Raw genomic sequence first — 21,602 nt, 5'->3', positions numbered from 1 at the left:
TGGTTGTCATGTTTTCAATTAACTCCATAGCTTTATCAGGTGTCTTCAATTTGATCTTCCCACCAACGGAGGCATTAAGCAGCTGCTCGGAATGGGATTGCGTGACATTAATGAATATATTTTGCTGAACCGGCTCGCTGAACCCATGGGTGGAAGTCTTCTAGAGTAAACCTTGGAAGTAGTCTAGAACTTCACTAAATGATTCACCAGGGAATTGCTAGAATAAAGAGATGTCCACCTTCCCCCCAGTGGTCTTGGACTCTGGAAAATATTTCTTCAAAAAATTCTCCACCACCTCTTCTCATGTTCGCAAGCTATTTTTCCTTGAATGAGTACAACCATCTTTTTGCTTCACCAGCCAAGGAGAAGGAAAACATGTTGAGGCGAATAACATCTTCTGGAACTCTTGCTATCTTCACCGTGTTGCAATGTGAGCATATGGATTTTAATTGGGTAGCCTATGAAAGAGATTAGCCAGATAGAGCATGTGGATACGTGATGTTGGCAGTTTGAACTTCAAGCCGGGCTATGCCTGAGAAGTACTAAGGGGTAAAAGAACTAGAGTAGTCCTCTAAAGTGATCCTTTGTGGCTGGTCCTCTGCCATGATGTGTTGTTTAAAATTGGGGTTTGGGAAAGAAAAAGATGACACTCAGGATGTTGGTTCTTGATTCCTCAGTTGTTATCTCTTTCTTCTTGTAGCGTTGTTTCTTCTGCATGTTGCTTCAATCTCTAGATCGAATGAAACAAGATTGTTTCCTCGCATACAAGAAAGAAAACACTATCGTGCAGGTTATCAAGGTAAAAGAATCAAAACAAAAACTAAAAAAAATAAAGAGTGAATAAAGAAAAATTGAGAATTTTTTATATTTTTATTATTTTTGTATTTTTTTTTTTGAAAAATTAAAAGTAAAAATAAAAGGACATAGAGAAATAAAAATAGAATATCCAAAATACCAAGTACAAAGAACAAAGTCCCTTACAATGACTTGTTAGCAAGTGCACCAAATTATCATAAGTAGTAAAATATTATGAGAAAAAAATAAATTAAATTGGCAAAAAGTTAAATTAAAATAACAATGGAAGAAATTAAATTATAGAGGAAAATTAATTAATTAAAACAGAAAGATTAGAGAACCCAATATTATTATAGAACTAAATCCGGAATATGATAATGTTGGGACCTTAACCTACCTGAGCTACTCCTTGATGTAATGTTAATGATTTTTCTCTATTTATAATTATTCCAATTTACACCTGCATCGATTAATATACTCTAACTTTGGTCCTTCGAATGAAAGAGCCTAATTTAGCTATCTTTTTTCCCAAATCCTTTTTCAGAGAGTAAATAGTTAAATTGCATTAAGAGTAGAGATGTATAATAGACTAAATAAAATCAACATATCCCTAGTGATGACTTTATTTAGATACTTTTTCCCGATTCTATTAGAAAATAACATTTCCCAATGCTACCCCTAAAACTTACCATGCAAATGGGTGATTAAGCCACTAGTAATAATATTAAGCACCAGAAAGAATTATGCAAAAGTAATAATATTAAATAGATAAGAAAGAGAAATTGCATCAAAAGTAGTTGGTTGTCATGTTCCCAATAAAAAAGGATTTAGTCTCTCATAGTCATAGGAGGTTTTACAACTGCAATAGGAGAATATTTAAAAAAGGAGAAATATATAAGAAAGGAATTGGAGGGAATGAATGACTTCTAATGATTGTTCCTCCTTCTTTTAGCGTTTGCCTTTTGTTAGGAAATATATTCTCTGGAATTTTCTATGTATTTTTTCCTTCTCTATCCTTTTTTTATTTGTGCATATCAACTTAGTTTTCACACAACCTTCACGCTAAGCGTGCTTGTCGCGTTTAGCGAATATGGCGGTAATCCTCGCGCTTAGCGTGCGACTCATTCCTGAATTAGTATGCTTTCATGAATTAACCTTCACTTTCTTGAATTATCTTCCTGGCGCTAAGCATGCTTTGCTCGCAAAACCTGTGTTTTGCACTGAGCACTTGGGTCGTGCTAAGCGTGGCTCTTTAGATTCTCAATTTTCTCTTTTGGGCTTTACTTTAAGCATGATAAATTCATCAAATTTTAATATTTTTTCGCGCAAAAACTCAAATGAAGTTAAAATAACAATTATTTGCACAAAAAGGAAGAAATAAGAGAGAGAAATTACTAATTTCTATATAATTTAATACCAAACTATACCTATAAATAGCAGTTATCAATTATGCAATAATTATACTAAGACTCAAACTTATATGCAATATGGTGTCATGTCAGTGAAAAATCACACTATGACGCTTAGAAGTATATAACAAAACACGCCACATAATAAGAATGTCAAATCACTCTCATTAAGTAAAATCATAAAGTGACCCGTCAGAGTCACTCTGTTGTGCGAGAATACTCCAACCATATGAGATCAATATAAGCTTAAAGTAGCAATCAAACCGAATATATTTACCTCCAAAGCCTAGATTCCGAAGAATCCATTAGAGTCTCACATTCTTGATTCAGGTTCAACCCCTAAAACACCATCCAAAGTGAAATACAATTCAAGCTAAAAATGAATATACATCAAGTGCTATGTTAGTTAGTGATCCAAACGGGAACAAAGGTAGGTAAAATAGTTTTCACCGAATCACATGACTATGTTTATGTGACTATGACTTTTCTGTCCATGTGGTCCAAATTAGTAATGATTCAAAAGAATTGAATTAGCTCCCCAAAAATGGTTCCTATGTTTCCGAGAGGGGCTACATTACTCATCAAAAACTGTTTTGCAAAAAATTTCTTTTTAAATTCTTTGAATTGAAGAATAATTATGAAATTTTGCTTTCTTGTCTTTTTTAATTTTAAAGCACAAAATTTGTCTGGATAATTATGCTTTGCATTGTTAAAATTCATCTTTGTGGCCATGATAATGTATCTGCATTGTAGTTCATAATGACTTTATGTTCATTGTTAGCAGATTGGGTGAAAAAAAGCGATTAGACTAAGAAGAAAGGAGATGCGATAAATCTCTTCTTTCAACCCCTCTCAGCTTCAACTGAATAAATTTAAGAAATAAAAAAAGATAAAAAGATTCACCCGGTTTATCACACTCAATTTCTAATTTCTAATTCAGTCATTATAGATTGAAGCATTGTCACATCAATAAAAAATTTCACTATCCTATCGTACACTCTAAATAAAAAAGGTAAAAAGATCCGGCCAATTTTAATTTTCAGTGTCTTATCACAATCTAAATGAACCCTGAACTTAGAAATTGGAAAATGAATTCGATCAAATCATCATGTATGTTCGTCTAATAGCAAATTCTTTCATCTCAAAGTATAATACTTGACAACTAGGAGATCTGTATAGACAAAAAGATGCCCTCCCATTGTTCAAGGAATATCATCCATCACAAAGATTACTTTTTTACTTTTTCTTTTTTATCAAACACATCTCAAAGTGTTTTCGGTCCAAATCTATATGTACAGACCAAGATACTTGAAGGAAAATAGGCGAAACTAAATCTTCTCCACATAGAAAGTTCCACCGTTGCCAAAGCCTATTTCATCCAAGGTTGACGAGCCATCTTCAATACTGTAACAACGACGTGGGGATTCCGTTACCTGTGAAAATATTGGAGCAGTTAAAAGTGGATCATTTCAATTATATAGAGATAATTATGCTGCTAGTTATAATTAATGATCAAGATTTAAAAAAAAAAAAAGTTTAAGAAAACACCTAAGCGCCATCAACTATGCCTTTATCAGTATTCATAAAAAGCCATGACAGTCACTGAATAAATTTTATGCTATATAATTGCAACTATCCATACTCCATACCTACTTGTAGGATCATGTCATTAGTTTAACCAGAAACGGTTTTCTTGAGAAGATTATTGATAATCTGAGTCATTAGTTTTCTGTAGATTTCAACCTCCATAAATATTTTGATAAGGTGCTACTGTGCTACCTCATATATAGTGAGGAACTCCCAGCACAATTGTCTTTGCAATTGCTGTATCCGAGAGGAATAGCTATTTTGCCTCACAGCAACCCTTTACCGAATCAAGTTATTAAATCAAAGGGACTATAATAATTACTAGTAATAACTAATAAGGATAAAACAAAGTTAAGAAACGAAGACTAAAAAAAGACTCTTCATGTTATTTTATTATCCTAAAAAATTTGTTCCTCGAATTTCTATAATTAAAATAGGAGGCAAGAGCACTCAAGCTTTATCACCATGCATCTGTAGCAACTGGCATGTCACCTATATTTGGAAATTAATGTGGGTTGCTTGTTTATTTTTCTGTTATAATTTACTTCATCTTATAACATTTCACCTTACTAGCAATGCATGATATCAGACGGGGTTCTCAAAGAGAAAATCTTAATGGTTGTGTATTTGGTAAATCCATCGTGAAGTTTCGGAACTAAGTTTCAATTTCTGAAAAAAGAAGGTAAAAGTGAAATTATATGCTTAATTTTCACATATTTTTCTGTGTATTTTCTCTATAAGGTTATGAAAAATATGAAAACCAGTATATGCTGATATGATCATGCCACATTAACATGTTTTAAATATCAGGACTAATATAAATTAAATGCATTCCCGAGTATTAATCCGAGACATAAACTTGGATATAGCATAATTCATGACATGTGTCTGGAAACAATAATCACTGAGATTCACCTAGGTAATTTTGAACATATATACTCTCTATCAAGCATGAAGTTCGGAAACTTTATGGTAATAAAGCATTGACAGAAACTAAAAAAACACCGTTAGTTACTTACACCATTGACCGAAATCATGCCATATTATCATGAAGGTTCAATCCAGAAATCAAGTGGATAGGGAAAGAGGCACTCACAAGTCTATAGGCCGTAGACAAAGATTCTCCTAATCCAACAATGTTTACGAACTCAAAGACTTCCTACCATGGTAACAAAATGACAATTGGTTAGCCATGTATGCAACCTTTCACAATAATGTAAAATACACAATACTACTCCTTCAAATGTTTATCTGGTGCTTCGCACTCCTATTTCATAAGTAGTATGCCTTCATGAAGTAAAAAAACGGAAACATAACTTGTTTGATTTTTTGAAGGAAATGACATAAACTGAAGTGAGAATTATATTCCTCTAGGGTTCTTGTGAGAGAACATTGATAATTCCAAAAATACTTTGAAAAAGGCAAGGATGGAAATTTAATGAAAGAAGGGAGTGAAGAAGTGGAAAAATCCATTGGAAGTGAAAGGAAAATGCTGAACATAATAGACAGCTGGAAAGAGGAGATTGGGAGAAGAGAACTGCAGAATCATAAGTGGCTGGAATGTTAGGATGGTATCGAGCTTTTTTGCTAGTGGAGGTGGCATTGGCTCGGAGAGTGTATACTATCCTGTGGTGTTTGTTCCTTTAAACTGAATATTATCCAGAATTTAGTTTTCGTCATATTCTAATGCTAATTCTACCTCAAGTTTTTCTCTTTTGGAGAAGATACGGGCAATGCGAAGTTTGTCTGGCAAGATAACAGAAATCCGAATTACTCGTTCAATATTCCTATAATCCTGCAATCATGAGGCAGTGAGGCACACACAATTCAGTAGAGCTTTTAGAAACAAAGTACAAAAAATCCTCCTACCAAATCAATAAAAAATTATAAGGGTAATGTACCCACACACAGGACAAAAAAGGCTAACACTGTATTACTGCAAAATTTAAAACCCCTCATTAGAATTTGAATTGTTGCACCCCTCATTAGATTACAAGTGCTTTTATTTTTTTCAGTACATTGGAGATAAAAAAAAAAAAAATTTAAAAAAGACCGCTCTGTCTAACCAATCACCTTAGGAAGGCCCAAATGACTATTTATGGGATGATTCAATATAAAGAATTTGATCTTTGGTGGTCTAATGCACAAACAGTTGCACAAAAGTAAGCTTGAGAAACAGTGGTTAATTGAGTTACTTCAACATTTTCATAAGTCAACATAATGAAACAAAAACCTCTAGCATATGTTCCCTTAATAATGTAAACATTAAACATCAGACAGAGTACTTGCCTCTAGCACAGTGTAATGATGGATTTGTATTTATATAGTTTATAATAACCATATATTTAAGAATAACCGCCATTTATGAATACAGGACAACCAAACAAACTTAAAATAACAACGCATGCACGCAAACACATACATGGGGCATGTCCTGCAACCTTTGATTAACTTGTAATATTGGCCATCCATAGCTTATTCAATGGTTGTTTAGTGTTACGCTTCATATTCACATCACAACTAACAACAGGAATAAAGTCATATCCATATCACAACTAACAGCAGGAACAAAGACAACAGGTCACAAACTCAGCAAATGTATTATTACCCTGCAAATTCTTTCATGGTACGCCTCTCGTTCTTTAGCTTTTCTTTCAGTAATCGCAGGGTCTTCGTTCAGTAGGTCTGGATCGTTAGCGCCCTGCACAAAATTGTGACAAATGATGTATCATGTCATAAACCTTAATCACACAGCCATCACAGGCAAGAATCTAAAGTCTAAACCTATTGTTGTTTCAGCAACCGATTGTCATCAGTTAACAATTGTGACGTAGAAGTGGACAGACATTGAAATTGGACAAATAAAATGAACATTCAAAAACCTTCAAGGACGAGAAAGTTGGATGCCGGCCCAAATTAGGTCCTTGTTCTTTCTGAGTAGGACTTAGAGGAATCTTATAGAAATAGAAGAAGCAACAGAATGGTAAGCAGGGATAATAAATTTTAGAAAGCAAAACAATATGGTAAGCAGGGATAATAAATTTTAGAAAGCATATAGAAATAGAGGAAACATCAATATGCTAAACTTCATGCTATGAGTATTATACTTTGGGAACATCCTTTTGCTGCGACGAAGAAGCTCCCGCATTCTTCTTTTTCCATGCTTTATAAGCTTCCTTCATCCTTTGCCCCAGTGACTTTCTCCTTGGGGAAACAGGTGAGGCGCTTGATTGAGATAAAGGGTTTTGATTACTTGCGCCAGGGCTATCATCTTGTGGGGTGTTAATTGCAAGATCTAGCTCTTCTTCACTTGGGATGCTAGTCGTAACAAGAATCATACAAACTATGATTAAATAAACTAAATCAAAGAAATTAATTTAACTCGGCTTCTTAGAACATGTTTAGTTAAAAAATAAAAATCATTAATAAAGATTTCAATTTCAAAGATATGAAAGAAAAATAAAATTAAGAAGCACATTGCCATACTCGATCGAACCCTCTTCAAGAAAGCCTTTAAGAGCTTTACAAAGATTGCCTCCATGTTTCTGCAGACCAATTAAACAAAAACTCAGAAAAAATATTAAAAAAAATGCACGAAAAAAAAAAATTAAAGTGAGTAGTTACAATATTGCATGTATCGTAACTACAAACGAAAAAGAGGAGGAAAAAAGAAAGAATAGAAAAAGTGAGAGAGTGGGAGAATGTGAAGTGGGACATCTAATTGCTCATGTGCGACGGTCGACGATACTTCAGTGATTTGCATGAATAATGCCATCCTTTTCGCCAACGTCATCATCGGCATGTTTGCTCGGTTGATCTGAAAGTGTTTGTGACTTTGTGCAGTGAAAGTGTTGTAGTGTTCGTTATGGTTATGCACGCTAGCGACAATTTCATTTATAGTTCAACTTTGTGATGTGGGGCCCAACCTCTGAATCCGTTGGACGCGTGCTAACAGCTAACCGCTAACTGCTAACCGTTAACTGTTAACTGTAAGTGCTAACTAACTTCGTGTATTAACCAAATAATAAATGTAAAAAATAAAAGAAACTGCTAGGTCCTATGCTAACACTTTGCATTTGCACTGTTCTCCACTTGCCACTAATAAACTTCATACTATTAGAAAGATTATCCAAAAAAAATAGTGTTTAAAAACCTCAATTGTTTTATTTTTTAAATTTTGTCAAATATTTGGCAGTGTCATATATAAGGAATGAATAAACCAATATCCCAGGTCAATGTCCTTTGGAGCTTCTATCCCGTGTCATTTTAACAGGGTCATTTGCACCAAGATATACTCACATATAACAAATAACTAAATAAATATTCTTTGGAGTTTATCTTCTATCCCGTGACATTTTAACAGTGTCATTTGTACCAAGAGATACTCATATATATCCCAGTTTCAATTTGCTCTTGAACGAGGTGTTCCTGCATTGATTGGAATTCTTGCCACAATCAGGCTTCCATACCCTTCAAGGACCTTTGACATGGCTCATTGCCCACGTTGCCTCATTCCTTGGGGCAAGTATGGTACATCCATTAGTCCCTAATGTCTTATTTGAACAAACTTCTTTTTAACTACTTAAAATAAGAAAGTAATATGAATTTCTCTCGTAAGCTAAAATCAACTTCATCTGAATTTTTGAAGATTAGATGAGAGAACTTCCATAAAAATTTAAAGGCATAAGTGATAAGTTGATTAAGGAATGTTAGGCAATGTCTTTTCAACACATACTCTCTATGACACCCTCTACCCCTCACATATATACTAATAAAGGAATAAAAATTCATATATTAATTAAAAGTATTTTTTTAAAATATTTTTAAATACAAACCTTTCAAAGGGATAAAAGGCTCACATTCACTTTCTTATACATCATATTCAAACTTGTCCAAATAAATAATAAAGTCATCTCGGCTCAAACAAGGTCGTCTAAGATTTTATACAATTAATATAAAATCCTATACCCCAATGTCACATCCTATCAGAGCGTTGTGTCTCGACGTCCTTCAACACAAGGTTCCTTAAAGCAATTCACCTAGTTATTTACTCCCTCGAAAACAAAGTTCAAGATCATCACAGGATCCAAACACAAATAACACATAGGGAGTGAGTTATCACATTCCTAACTAATAGAGAAAAATAAAACAACATATAGGTATAAATATTATATAACAAAATACAATTTACTTGAGCATAACTCACGTTATTTCACCACACGCCTCATTCGTTTTCACAACATTTGCATACTCAATAGTCAAAACACAATACAATCAAATCAATCAATATAGAACAATACACAAGCGTTATGCAGCAGATACACTAAGACTCAATCCTATATGCAATGTGGTATCATGTCAGTGAAAAATATCGTCGGGCGCCTAGGAGTACATGACAAGACAAACCACACACTAGCAAGTCAAGTCACTCTCACTAGGTAATATCATAGGGAGATCAGTCAAGGTCACAATGTTTTGCGAGAATGCTCCAATCATATGTGGTCTGCATAGGCTTAAAGGAGCACTCAAACCGAGTGACCCCCAAGGTCTACACTCCGAAGAGTCCATCAGGGTCTCTCCCTCCTAATTCAGGTCCAACCCAGAAAATATTTTAACAGACAGACTCTATCTATGAACTGTACAAAACACACGACTCCTCAATTGTTCTCAAATATTTTTAACTCGTCACCCTTAAAAGGTCTTAGCATTAACTCGTCGCCCTTAAAGGGACTTAGCATTAACTCGACACCCTTAAAGGGTCTTAGCATTAACTCGTCGCCTTTAAAGGGTCTTATAGTCGTGTGATTGTACAATCCACAATTTACAACTCAATGCACACAACATCTCAGTCACGTGCATACTCAGTTTATCACATACACTCGATCTCAATTACAATGGTATAATCTCAAAATAGCATGTTGTCACACCTCATGAATCACATTTACTTTACCTATGAACTATGCAATACACACAACTACTCAATTATTTTCAAAATCATTTTAACTCGTCGCGCTTGTGATTAAACTCGTCGGCTTCCCACAATGGATCCCATCACTATACTTGTCGCGCAAAACTCGTTGCCCTTAAAGGGTCTTACAGTTGTGTGATTGCACAATTCATAGCTCACACACAATACACATCTCAATATACATGTATTTCGTCATTCATCACATGTTCAATTCACCTCATACTCACAATTTGAATCATCATTTCATATCCTCAATATAACAATTTATACAAAAAAATTATCACAACTTGGGGACTAAAACCCCTCAAATAATATTACATAATTATATCAAAATCATAGGTCAAAATATACAAATATCAAGAACACAATTTATCAAGCAATTCTCATCAAAACATCAATATTTGATTTATAATCATAAAGAAAAAATTGCGATTTAATAAACATCCCAAAATAAAACCTAAATTTAATCCTCTAAGGATCCCTACACATGTTCTCACTAACCCCCAATTGTGAATAACTCATCCCTTACCTCTAAGCAGACTCACATGTCTTTCGACAGTGACAGCGGCATTTCTAGCGGTTTCCTGAGATTCCTCCAGTTTTTCCTCCGACTGCTCCGATAGAGTTCTCAAACGTAAGAGAGACGGAGCAGGGATTGAAGCCTCCACTTGTACTGTCTTCATGTGATTCCTTTTTCTCCCTCCACGAATATTATCTTGCAAATTCCAACGACAAAAGTGTTCACAATTGAATTTCAAACAACATATCCAAATTTTATGAAAATCCAACGGTTAACAAAACCGGGATCGTGGTTTTACTGAAACCATTTTGGGTTTCTACGGGAAAAGAGAAAGCTACAGTGCGAAGCGTATTTCTCTTAGTTCTGACATGTTTTTAAAATTCCCAACGGTGGGAATCCTCGGACTTTGGTTACGAACGTGGTACTCAAATTTCACGACGATCCAACGGTGAATGCGTCCGAGATCGTTATTTTTCTGAGACAGGTTTGGTGGGCTGCGAGAAAAAGAAAGAGTTTTGAGGGGAGAAGGGAAAAAACGAAAATGAGGGGAAGAAGAGGCATCGTCAGTCTGAAAAGTGACCTAACATCGCTATTTATACTTAGGGTACACACAAATTATTATTTTATTTATTTTTATCATTTTATAAAAACAAACTTTATTTTATTTGTTATCAAATGCATATGTAAAATACCTTTTTATTTTCTCTCAAACTACTATTTTAATTAATAAAGTTATTTCCCCTTGTTTATTTAATTATAAAACCTCATCATTTTTTTTCTAAAACTCTATTTATTTACAAATAAAAATCTTTTTTAAATTAGTTTATGAAAATTGGGATTTTACACTCTCTCTCTAAAACTCTATACAATTGAAAAGAGTGTCAAAAATACAGTTTCAGTTTGTTAGAGAGAGTGTTAGTAGCATTCCTTTGAGTAGATTTTAAATTATAAAAAAGATTTAATTCATTTAATCTTCTTACTTCCTTCTCCTATAAATGCTTATGAGTAGAAGTTTATCGAGAGCTTGCCTAATTAAATAGTGTAAATCATGTTCACATTTTTTGGTTGCCAATGAAATGTGACAATGCATTGTTAGTGGCCTTGGCAGATGGAGTATACTTGCATGAAATTGATCGAGTGCTGCATCTAGGGGGTATTGGATTCTATCAGGGCCTCCAATAAACTGAGAGTATTTATAACATAGATCAACTTAATACAATTCACGTCACTTCACCACTTTATCATTTAAAATTCATTTTTCAATCACTAATCACATTACACATGAATTTCTCTCGTAAGTTAAAATCAATTTATCATCTCAATTTTTGAAGATTAGATGAGAGAACTTCCATAAAAATTTAAAGGCATAAGTGATAAGTTGATTAATGAATGTTATCCACACTCTTTCCAACATGCACACACACAATCGCTTTCTCTCTCTCTCTAAAACTCTATACAATTGAAAAGAGTGTTAAAAATACAATGTTAGTCTGTTAGAGAGAGTGTCACTAGCATTCCTTTGAGTAGATTTTAACTTATGAAAAAGATTTAATTCATTTAATCTTTTTACTATCTTCTCCTATAATTGGTTATGAGTAGAAGTTTATCCAGAGCCCGCCTAATTAAATAGTGTAAATCATGTTCACTTTTTTTGGTTGCCAATGAAATGTGACAATGCATTGTTGGTGGCCTTGGTAGATGGAGTATACTTGCTTGAAATTAATCGAGTGTTGTGTATAGGGGATATTGGATTCTATCACGGCCTCCAATAAATTGAGAGTCACTGGAGAGGTTGGGAAAGGACTCATGAGAGTATAAAAGAAGAACAAGATGAAATTGAGGATGTAGCAAAGAGATATTATAGGTCATCCAATCACAAATTGTCATATATAATAAGTTTATTGACTTTTACAACAATTATCTTAAAAGTCAAACCTATTATGATTTTTGATTAATCGACTATGTAAAAAAAATTATACTGCTAGTCCATAGAAATATATAACTCTTTATTTCAATGCATGCTTTCCTTTAGGTTGCTTGCTTCATCAAGCCTTTTTCATTCCAGGTATTGTAACAAGATTTTCCATAAAATAAATTAAAAATGATTTTATTTAAAAATAAATAGTTTTGGGAAAATAATGAGGTTTTGTGATTAAATAAATAACAAATATTTTTATTAATTAAAATAATGATTTTAAGGTAAATAAAATAAACATATGTTCTTAAAAAATAAAAAACATGTTTTATTTATTCATTTAATAGGGAATAAAATAATGTTTATTTTTATAAAATAATAAAATAAAGAAAAATAGAGTAAATAATAGGCTAAGAGTATTCTAGCTATAAATAGAGACATATTAGGTTAGTTTTTACATTTACGATACCTCTCTACGCTCTTTCTTCCTTTCAATTTTGTTTTCCCTTCTTCCTCTCTCAAAACCCTATCTTTTCCCTATATACCCAAACTTATCTCAGTAAAATTATGATTTCAAAGTCGTTAACCGTTGGATCATTGTCAAATGTGAACACCGAGTTTGGAACTCAAGTATGCACATTCTCACCGTTTGGATTTCTAGGATAATATACCTGGAGGGAGAAATAGCCTTTGCACACAAACAGTAAAATTGAGGCTCTAATCCTTTCTCCTTCTCTCTAACGCTTGAAAGCCCTAGTAGAGAAACCAGAGGAAAAGCCTAAGGAATGTTAGGGAACCACTAGAGACACCACTATCGCTATCGGACTACATAGGTGAGCCCGCTTAGAGGTAAGGGATGAGTTTATCGTAATTGGGATTAAAATGAACATGTGTAGAGATCCTTAGATAATCAAATTAGGGTTTATTTTGGGATGTTTATGATTATAATTAAGCCTTTACAATTATAAATATAGGATTGTTGTGTTTGATGGACCAATTAATGCCTTGATGTGAATTGATGTACAAAATTGAGTATTCTTGGTGTTTTTGTATTTTTGACATATGATTTTGATTCCTTTGATTTTGATATGATTATGTAAAATTGTTATAGGGGATTTACTACTGATGTTTTGAGACTACTATAATAATATTTTACGACATCAAATTAATGTTGATTTTGTAAAACCATCTTAAAATAAAATACGCTGGCAATGTTCATTTTTCACACTTTCTCCAAACCCTCTCTCGGACTCTCACTCTCACCCCCACTTCCTCCAAACCCTCTCTCGCACTCTCACTCTCACCCCCACCTCCTCCAAACCCTCTCTCGCACTCTCACTCTCACCCCCACTTCCTCCAAACCCTCACCTCCCTCTTCTACTCCGCTTTCACCGCCAAAGTCATCTTCTTCAACTTACCTGACTTCGATCTCAACTTATTCCAATGATTCGTTGATTCTAGCAGCTACTACCTCTCTGCCTCCTAGGGCGGTATCCAGTGGGAGGAGTAGGTCCACATCTATGCCTAGATCCATTGTCAAGGTGGCATGTCCGTCCTCATCAATGGCGCAGTTTGCTTTGTCGGCTCTCACATATCCTTCACGTTAAAATGACGTGGAGACGACATTGTTGGACTCGACAAGCATGATGTCTTCATCATCGAAGGCGACCTCAATGAATCGAAGCTCTTGGCAAAGCTTTGATGCACATGATGAACCTTGCGGTGTAGGCCGTGTTGATGATGCAAAAAGGAAGGAGTTTATGGTGTTGTTAGTATCATCTATTTGGGTTTTATGGAGGACTTGGGGGTTAGAATGTCAATAAGCATTCGTTCATTGTTTTTTTTTCACTTCACTTTTTGCCATGCTGAGGAGGATTATTAGTTTTGTTTGTGTGTGTTGATTGGATAGTGAACACCAAGCTATTGTTTATTATGTTAAATCTTGCTATAAACAGCTTATGCAAAATTCCACTACCCAATTTGATCTGCATATCGCTGGTAATTGGCGCCTTTTATGGAGCATCAAAGTTCTCCTTCGGGTCAAAGTTCTCCTTCAAAGGTATTAATTGTTCCCATTCTTTTGAAAATTGTTCTGCATCCCAGCTCTGTCAATTAGGGTTTGTGCATCAAGAATGGAGTTGGTTTTTTCATCATAGCTTGCATAGCTTGGTCAAATCAACCTCTTTCTATTTTGAAGGTGAAACCATGGATCACCTCCTGGCTATACGGTGGGTTCAAGGGCTTGTTGTTTCCCAGGTTATCATTGACATGGATTGCTGTTAGTCGGTCAATACGACTAACTTTTGTGTAAAAAAACTGTTGTAAATTGTATGCAACTCCTCCCATGTATAGTTGTTTTTGGTAGTATTGTAATTACTTTTTGATAATTTAGGTAATAGATACTTTGTATCCCAGTTTTGTGTATTTAATGATCATTACACTCCAATTTCAGGTAAAATAGGCAAGATTGGTGAAGTGCCAGATTTCATGAACTCGCTAAGCCACTCATAAAAACCCTAAAACAGAATGGGTAAGCTTGACTCACACCAAACATGACAAGTTTAACATGCTTTCATAAAATTCCTTCACAAATAACTATCACAAAGCATAAACCAAGTAAAACTACCCATCATATCTCCCAAAGCCCCATACCCACGAAAATCTAGGTGAGAAGAAGTCTACCCAAACCTGAGATTTCGAGGTCCCACACGTAGAGATGCACTTCACGACTCTGAAAATGCTTTCCTTTCGCGATTTGGAGCAGAAATGGTGACCAAAGGTTGGAGCTTTAATGGAGGCTTCAATGGAGAGGAAGAAGAAAGAAAAAGCAACGTCAGGGAGAGGGAGAAAGCTTCTGAAATTTTCTGTCGAGTGAGGAGAGAGAGAAAATAGCTTTTTGGTTTAAGGAGGCTTTTCTCTTTTCTATTATTTTATTTTAAGCTATGCCACATGTCTCCATTTGAGTGGAGCAAAAGGGCCCACTTTTTCTCTTGATGTGACTCATGCTCAGCCACATGAAGAGAAAAATCTGACCTTTTGAAATGCCAAAATCCTGCCTCGGTTTGCGTGTTGTTTCTCTGGTTCCAGTCCCTCGCGTTTCTCTGCGCCCGCCGGGGCCAGTTTTCGAAAGTAGGCAATATAATTATATCAAAATGCTCAGAATAAAACCCCGAGTGTGGTGCAGATGTTGGTTTTGTTAAATTTTAAGTTGCACGCAAAACGATGATTTTTAGACTAATTAATTGAGAATTAACCTATAACCATCCAGTTATGGATTTCTCTTCCTTAATTAGCGTAATCCGCATATCTTTCCCCCAATATACTTACTTCTACCAGGAGTATATACATATATACATACACTGAATAATACTCATATATATATAACCATCCAAAATGCACCGTTTACAAAAATTTCGGGTAGAAATTTCTTGGATGTCACACTAAACTTAACCAGGACTGCATTAAGACATAGCATAACAAAAACTAGGTTACCGTACCCCGATGTCTCATGAAAGTACGATAAGCTAGCCCTGTCCTATCAGGTTCTAAGGATCAAACCATTTCCAAAAGTTGAGTGACCCTAACTAAGCATGCAGTTACGTGATCAAGGCAAAGGCACACTAGAATTAAGTACTGATAGCATAGTGAACACATGAAACATCATTAGATAGATATGAAAGTATTTATATCAATTACCCCATAGGAAGAACCAACTGAGGATTTAGCTCTCCATAGCAAGGAAGCTTCCTTTACAACAATCTCCTCCACCTTTACAAACCTCACAAACACTCAAAATCTCATTCAAAACTCTACAGGATGGCTTCCTCTTCAAGCTCAGTTTTCCCTCAGTATATCCACAGCCAAAAACTCTAAAAAAACTCAACTTCCCCTCAGAAATCGTGATTTCAGCTTAAATAGGCAATCCTGTTGGTAGGCGTGCGCTTAGCGGAAGATGAGCTCGCTTAGCACACGTTAGTGACTTTTGGCTTAGCGCCAGTCACACTCGCTCAGCCTAGAGGTGAAGACGGTGCACTTAGCGAGTCGCGCTCGCTCAGCGCCTCTATACAGCTCATTCTTCTTCTAGAATTGTCCCCATGCTTAGCCATCAAATGGTGTGCTTAGCGGATGACGCGCTTAGCCAGATGATGAGTGGCTTAGCGAGTTCATGAAATCTGCACTTCACCAATCTTGCCTATTTTACCTGAAATTGGAGTGTAATGATCATTAAATACACAAAACTGGGATACAAAGTATCTATTACCTAAATTATCAAAAAGTAATTACAATACTACCAAAAACAACTATACATGGGAGGAGTTGCATACAATTTACAACAGTTTTTTTACACAAAAGTTAGTCGTATTGACCGACTAACAACAATCCATGTCAATGATAACCTGGGAAATAACAAGCCCTTGAACCCACCGTATAGCCAGGAGGTGATCCATGGTTTCACCTTCAAAATAGAAAGAGGTTGATTTGACCAAGCTATGCAAGCTATGATGAAAAAACCAACTTCATTCTTGATGCACAAACCCTAATTGACAGAGCTGGGATGCAGAACAATTTTCAAAAGAATGGGAACAATTAATACCTTTGAAGGAGAACTTTGACCCGAAGGAGAACTTTGATGCTCCATAAAAGGCGCCAATTACCAGCGATATGCAGATCAAATTGGGTAGTGGAATTTTGCATAAGCTGTTTATAGCAAGATTTAACATAATAAACAATAGCTTGGTGTTCACTATCCAATCAACACACACAAACAAAACTAATAATCCTCCTCAGCATGGCAAAAAGTGAAGTGAAAAAAAAACAATGAACGAATGCTTATTGACATTCTAACCCCCAAGTCCTCCATAAAACCCAAATAGATGATACTAACAACACCATAAACTCCTTCCTTTTTGCATCATCAACACGGCCTACACCGCAAGGTTCATCATGTGCATCAAAGCTTTGCCAAGAGCTTCAATTCATTGAGGTCGCCTTCGATGATGAAGACATCATGCTTGTCGAGTCCAACAATGTCGTCTCCACGTCATTTTAACGTGAAGGATATGTGAGAGCCGACAAAGCAAACTGCGCCATTGATGAGGACGGACATGCCACCTTGACAATGGATCTAGGCATAGATGTGGACCTACTCCTCCCACTGGATACCGCCCTAGGAGGCAGAGAGGTAGTAGCTGCTAGAATCAACGAATCATTGGAATAAGTTGAGATCGAAGTCAGGTAAGTTGAAGAAGATGACTTTGGCGGTGAAAGCGGAGTAGAAGAGGGAGGTGAGGGTTTGGAGGAAGTGGGGGTGAGAGTGAGAGTGCGAGAGAGGGTTTGGAGGAGGTGGGGGTGAGAGTGAGAGTGCGAGAGAGGGTTTGGAGGAAGTGGGGGTGAGAGTGAGAGTCCGAGAGAGGGTTTGGAGAAAGTGTGAAAAATGAACATTGCCAGCGTATTTTATTTTAAGATGGTTTTACAAAATCAACATTAATTTGATGTCGTAAAATATTATTATAGTAGTCTCAAAACATCAGTAGTAAATCCCCTATAACAATTTTACATAATCATATCAAAATCAAAGGAATCAAAATCATATGTCAAAAATACAAAAACACCAAGAATACTCAATTTTGTACATCAATTCACATCAAGGCATTAATTGGTCCATCAAACACAACAATCCTATATTTATAATTGTAAAGGCTTAATTATAATCATAAACATCCCAAAATAAACCCTAATTTGATTATCTAAGGATCTCTACACATGTTCATTTTAATCCCAATTACGATAAACTCATCCCTTACCTCTAAGCGGGCTCACCTATGTAGTCCGATAGCGATAGTGGTGTCTCTAGTGGTTCCCTAACATTCCTTAGGCTTTTCCTCTGGTTTCTCTACTAGGGCTTTCAAGCGTTAGAGAGAAGGAGAAAGGATTAGAGCCTCAATTTTACTGTTTGTGTGCAAAGGCTATTTCTCCCTCCAGGTATATTATCCTAGAAATCCAAACGGTGAGAATGTGCATACTTGAGTTCCAAACTCGGTGTTCACATTTGACAATGATCCAACGGTTAACGACTTTGAAATCATAATTTTACTGAGATAAGTTTGGGTATATAGGGAAAAGATAGGGTTTTGAGAGAGGAAGAAGGGAAAACAAAATTGAAAGGAAGAAAGAGCGTAGAGAGGTATCGTAAATGTAAAAACTAACCTAATATGTCTCTATTTATAGCTAGAATACTCTTAGCCTATTATTTACTCTATTTTTCTTTATTTTATTATTTTATAAAAATAAACATTATTTTATTCCCTATTAAATGAATAAATAAAACATGTTTTTTATTTTTTAAGAACATATGTTTATTTTATTTACCTTAAAATCATTATTTTAATTAATAAAAATATTTGTTATTTATTTAATCACAAAACCTCATTATTTTCCCAAAACTATTTATTTTTAAATAAAATCATTTTTAATTTATTTTATGGAAAATCTTGTTACAATACCTGGAATGAAAAAGGCTTGATGAAGCAAGCAACCTAAAGGAAAGCATGCATTGAAATAAAGAGTTATATATTTCTATGGACTAGCAGTATAATTTTTTTTACATAGTCGATTAATCAAAAATCATAATAGGTTTGACTTTTAAGATAATTGTTGTAAAAGTCAATAAACTTATTATATATGACAATTTGTGATTGGATGACCTATAATATCTCTTTGCTACATCCTCAATTTCATCTTGTTCTTCTTTTATACTCTCATGAGTCCTTTCCCAACCTCTCCAGTGACTCTCAATTTATTGGAGGCCGTGATAGAATCCAATATCCCCTATACACAACACTCGATTAATTTCAAGCAAGTATACTCCATCTACCAAGGCCACCAACAATGCATTGTCACATTTCATTGGCAACCAAAAAAAGTGAACATGATTTACACTATTTAATTAGGCGGGCTCTGGATAAACTTCTACTCATAACCAATTATAGGAGAAGATAGTAAAAAGATTAAATGAATTAAATCTTTTTCATAAGTTAAAATCTACTCAAAGGAATGCTAGTGACACTCTCTCTAACAGACTAACATTGTATTTTTAACACTCTTTTCAATTGTATAGAGTTTTAGAGAGAGAGTGTAAAATCCCAATTTTCATAAACTAATTTAAAAAAGATTTTTATTTGTAAATAAATAGAGTTTTAGAAAAAAAATGATGAGGTTTTATAATTAAATAAACAAGGGGAAATAACTTTATTAATTAAAATAGTAGTTTGAGAGAAAATAAAAAGGTATTTTACATATGCATTTGATAACAAATAAAATAAAGTTTGTTTTTATAAAATGATAAAAATAAATAAAATAATAATTTGTGTGTACCCTAAGTATAAATAGCGATGTTAGGTCACTTTTCAGACTGACGATGCCTCTTCTTCCCCTCATTTTCGTTTTTTCCCTTCTCCCCTCAAAACTCTTTCTTTTTCTCGCAGCCCACCAAACCTGTCTCAGAAAAATAACGATCTCGGACGCATTCACCGTTGGATCGTCGTGAAATTTGAGTACCACGTTCGTAACCAAAGTCCGAGGATTCCCACCGTTGGGAATTTTAAAAACATGTCAGAACTAAGAGAAATACGCTTCGCACTGTAGCTTTCTCTTTTCCCGTAGAAACCCAAAATGGTTTCAGTAAAACCACGATCCCGGTTTTGTTAACCGTTGGATTTTCATAAAATTTGGATATGTTGTTTGAAATTCAATTGTGAACACTTTGTCGTTGGAATTTGCAAGATAATATTCGTGGAGGGAGAAAAAGGAATCACATGAAGACAGTACAAGTGGAGGCTTCAATCCCTGCTCCGTCTCTCTTACGTTTGAGAACTCTATCGGAGCAGTCGGAGGAAAAACTGGAGGAATCTCAGGAAACCGCTAGAAATGCCGCTGTCACTGTCGAAAGACATGTGAGTCTGCTTAGAGGTAAGGGATGAGTTATTCACAATTGGGGGTTAGTGAGAACATGTGTAGGGATCCTTAGAGGATTAAATTTAGGTTTATTTTGGGATGTTTATTAAATCGCAATTTTTTCTTTATGATTATAAATCAAATATTGATGTTTTGATGAGAATTGCTTGATAAATTGTGTTCTTGATATTTGTATATTTTGACCTATGATTTTGATATAATTATGTAATATTATTTGAGGGTTTTAGTCCCCAAGTTGTGATAATTTTTTTGTATAAATTGTTATATTGAGGATATGAAATGATGATTCAAATTGTGAGTATGAGGTGAATTGAACATGTGATGAATGACGAAATACATGTATATTGAGATGTGTATTGTGTGTGAGCTATGAATTGTGCAATCACACAACTGTAAGACCCTTTAAGGGCAACGAGTTTTGCGCGACAAGTATAGTGATGGGATCCATTGTGGGAAGCCGACGAGTTTAATCACAAGCGCGACGAGTTAAAATGATTTTGAAAATAATTGAGTAGTTGTGTGTATTGCATAGTTCATAGGTAAAGTAAATGTGATTCATGAGGTGTGACAACATGCTATTTTGAGATTATACCATTGTAATTGAGATCGAGTGTATGTGATAAACTGAGTATGCACGTGACTGAGATGTTGTGTGCTTGAGTTGTAAATTGTGGATTGTACAATCACACGACTATAAGACCCTTTAAAGGCGACGAGTTAATGCTAAGACCCTTTAAGGGTGTCGAGTTAATGCTAAGTCCCTTTAAGGGCGACGAGTTAATGCTAAGACCTTTTAAGGGTGACGAGTTAAAAATATTTGAGAACAATTGAGGAGTCGTGTGTTTTGTACAGTTCATAGATAGAGTCTGTCTGTTAAAATATTTTCTGGGTTGGACCTGAATTAGGAGGGAGAGACCCTGATGGACTCTTCGGAGTGTAGACCTTGGGGGTCACTCGGTTTGAGTGCTCCTTTAAGCCTATGCAGACCACATATGATTGGAGCATTCTCGCAAAACATTGTGACCTTGACTGATCTCCCTATGATATTACCTAGTGAGAGTGACTTGACTTGCTAGTGTGTGGTTTGTCTTGTCATGTACTCCTAGGCGCCCGACGATATTTTTCACTGACATGATACCACATTGCATATAGGATTGAGTCTTAGTGTATCTGCTGCATAACGCTTGTGTATTGTTCTATATTGATTGATTTGATTGTATTGTGTTTTGACTATTGAGTATGCAAATGTTGTGAAAACGAATGAGGCGTGTGGTGAAATAACGTGAGTTATGCTCAAGTAAATTGTATTTTGTTATATAATATTTATACCTATATGTTGTTTTATTTTTCTCTATTAGTTAGGAATGTGATAACTCACTCCCTATGTGTTATTTGTGTTTGGATCCTGTGATGATCTTGAACTTTGTTTTCGAG

The 21,602-nt window shown here is 35.0% G+C and overlaps 1 protein-coding gene across 5 annotated transcripts; it reads right to left on the bottom strand.

Annotated features, from left to right (window-relative positions):
- Positions 1-3,382: 3,382 nt before the first annotated feature.
- Positions 3,383-7,742, bottom strand: LOC100777664 (uncharacterized). Of its 5 annotated transcripts, none has more exons than XM_003546649.5 (8): positions 7,507-7,730; positions 7,278-7,336; positions 6,899-7,109; positions 6,674-6,745; positions 6,400-6,492; positions 5,491-5,586; positions 4,888-4,950; positions 3,383-3,637 (listed from the first exon to the last, which is right to left on the bottom strand). In XM_003546649.5, the coding sequence occupies exons 1-8, from the start codon at positions 7,591-7,593 to the stop codon at positions 3,533-3,535; spliced, it is 786 nt and encodes a 261-aa protein (XP_003546697.2). In that variant the 5' UTR covers positions 7,594-7,730; the 3' UTR covers positions 3,383-3,532. The 5 variants fall into 5 exon arrangements, 4 of the variants coding, with proteins under 4 accessions (XP_003546697.2, XP_040865595.1, XP_006598077.1 ...); XM_006598014.4 differs by having other exon boundaries at positions 3,498-3,637; positions 4,888-4,946; positions 7,507-7,741; XR_001384888.3 differs by having other exon boundaries at positions 3,527-3,637; positions 4,811-4,946; positions 7,507-7,742.
- Between the last annotated feature and the right edge of the window lie 13,860 nt (positions 7,743-21,602).

The sequence above is a fragment of the Glycine max genome, chromosome 15 (genome assembly GCF_000004515.6).
Source record: "Glycine max cultivar Williams 82 chromosome 15, Glycine_max_v4.0, whole genome shotgun sequence".
Lineage (NCBI taxonomy): Eukaryota > Viridiplantae > Streptophyta > Magnoliopsida > Fabales > Fabaceae > Glycine > Glycine max.
The sequence above is the reverse complement of the archived record's forward strand: the minus strand, read 5'-3'. Positions and strand labels throughout refer to the sequence as shown.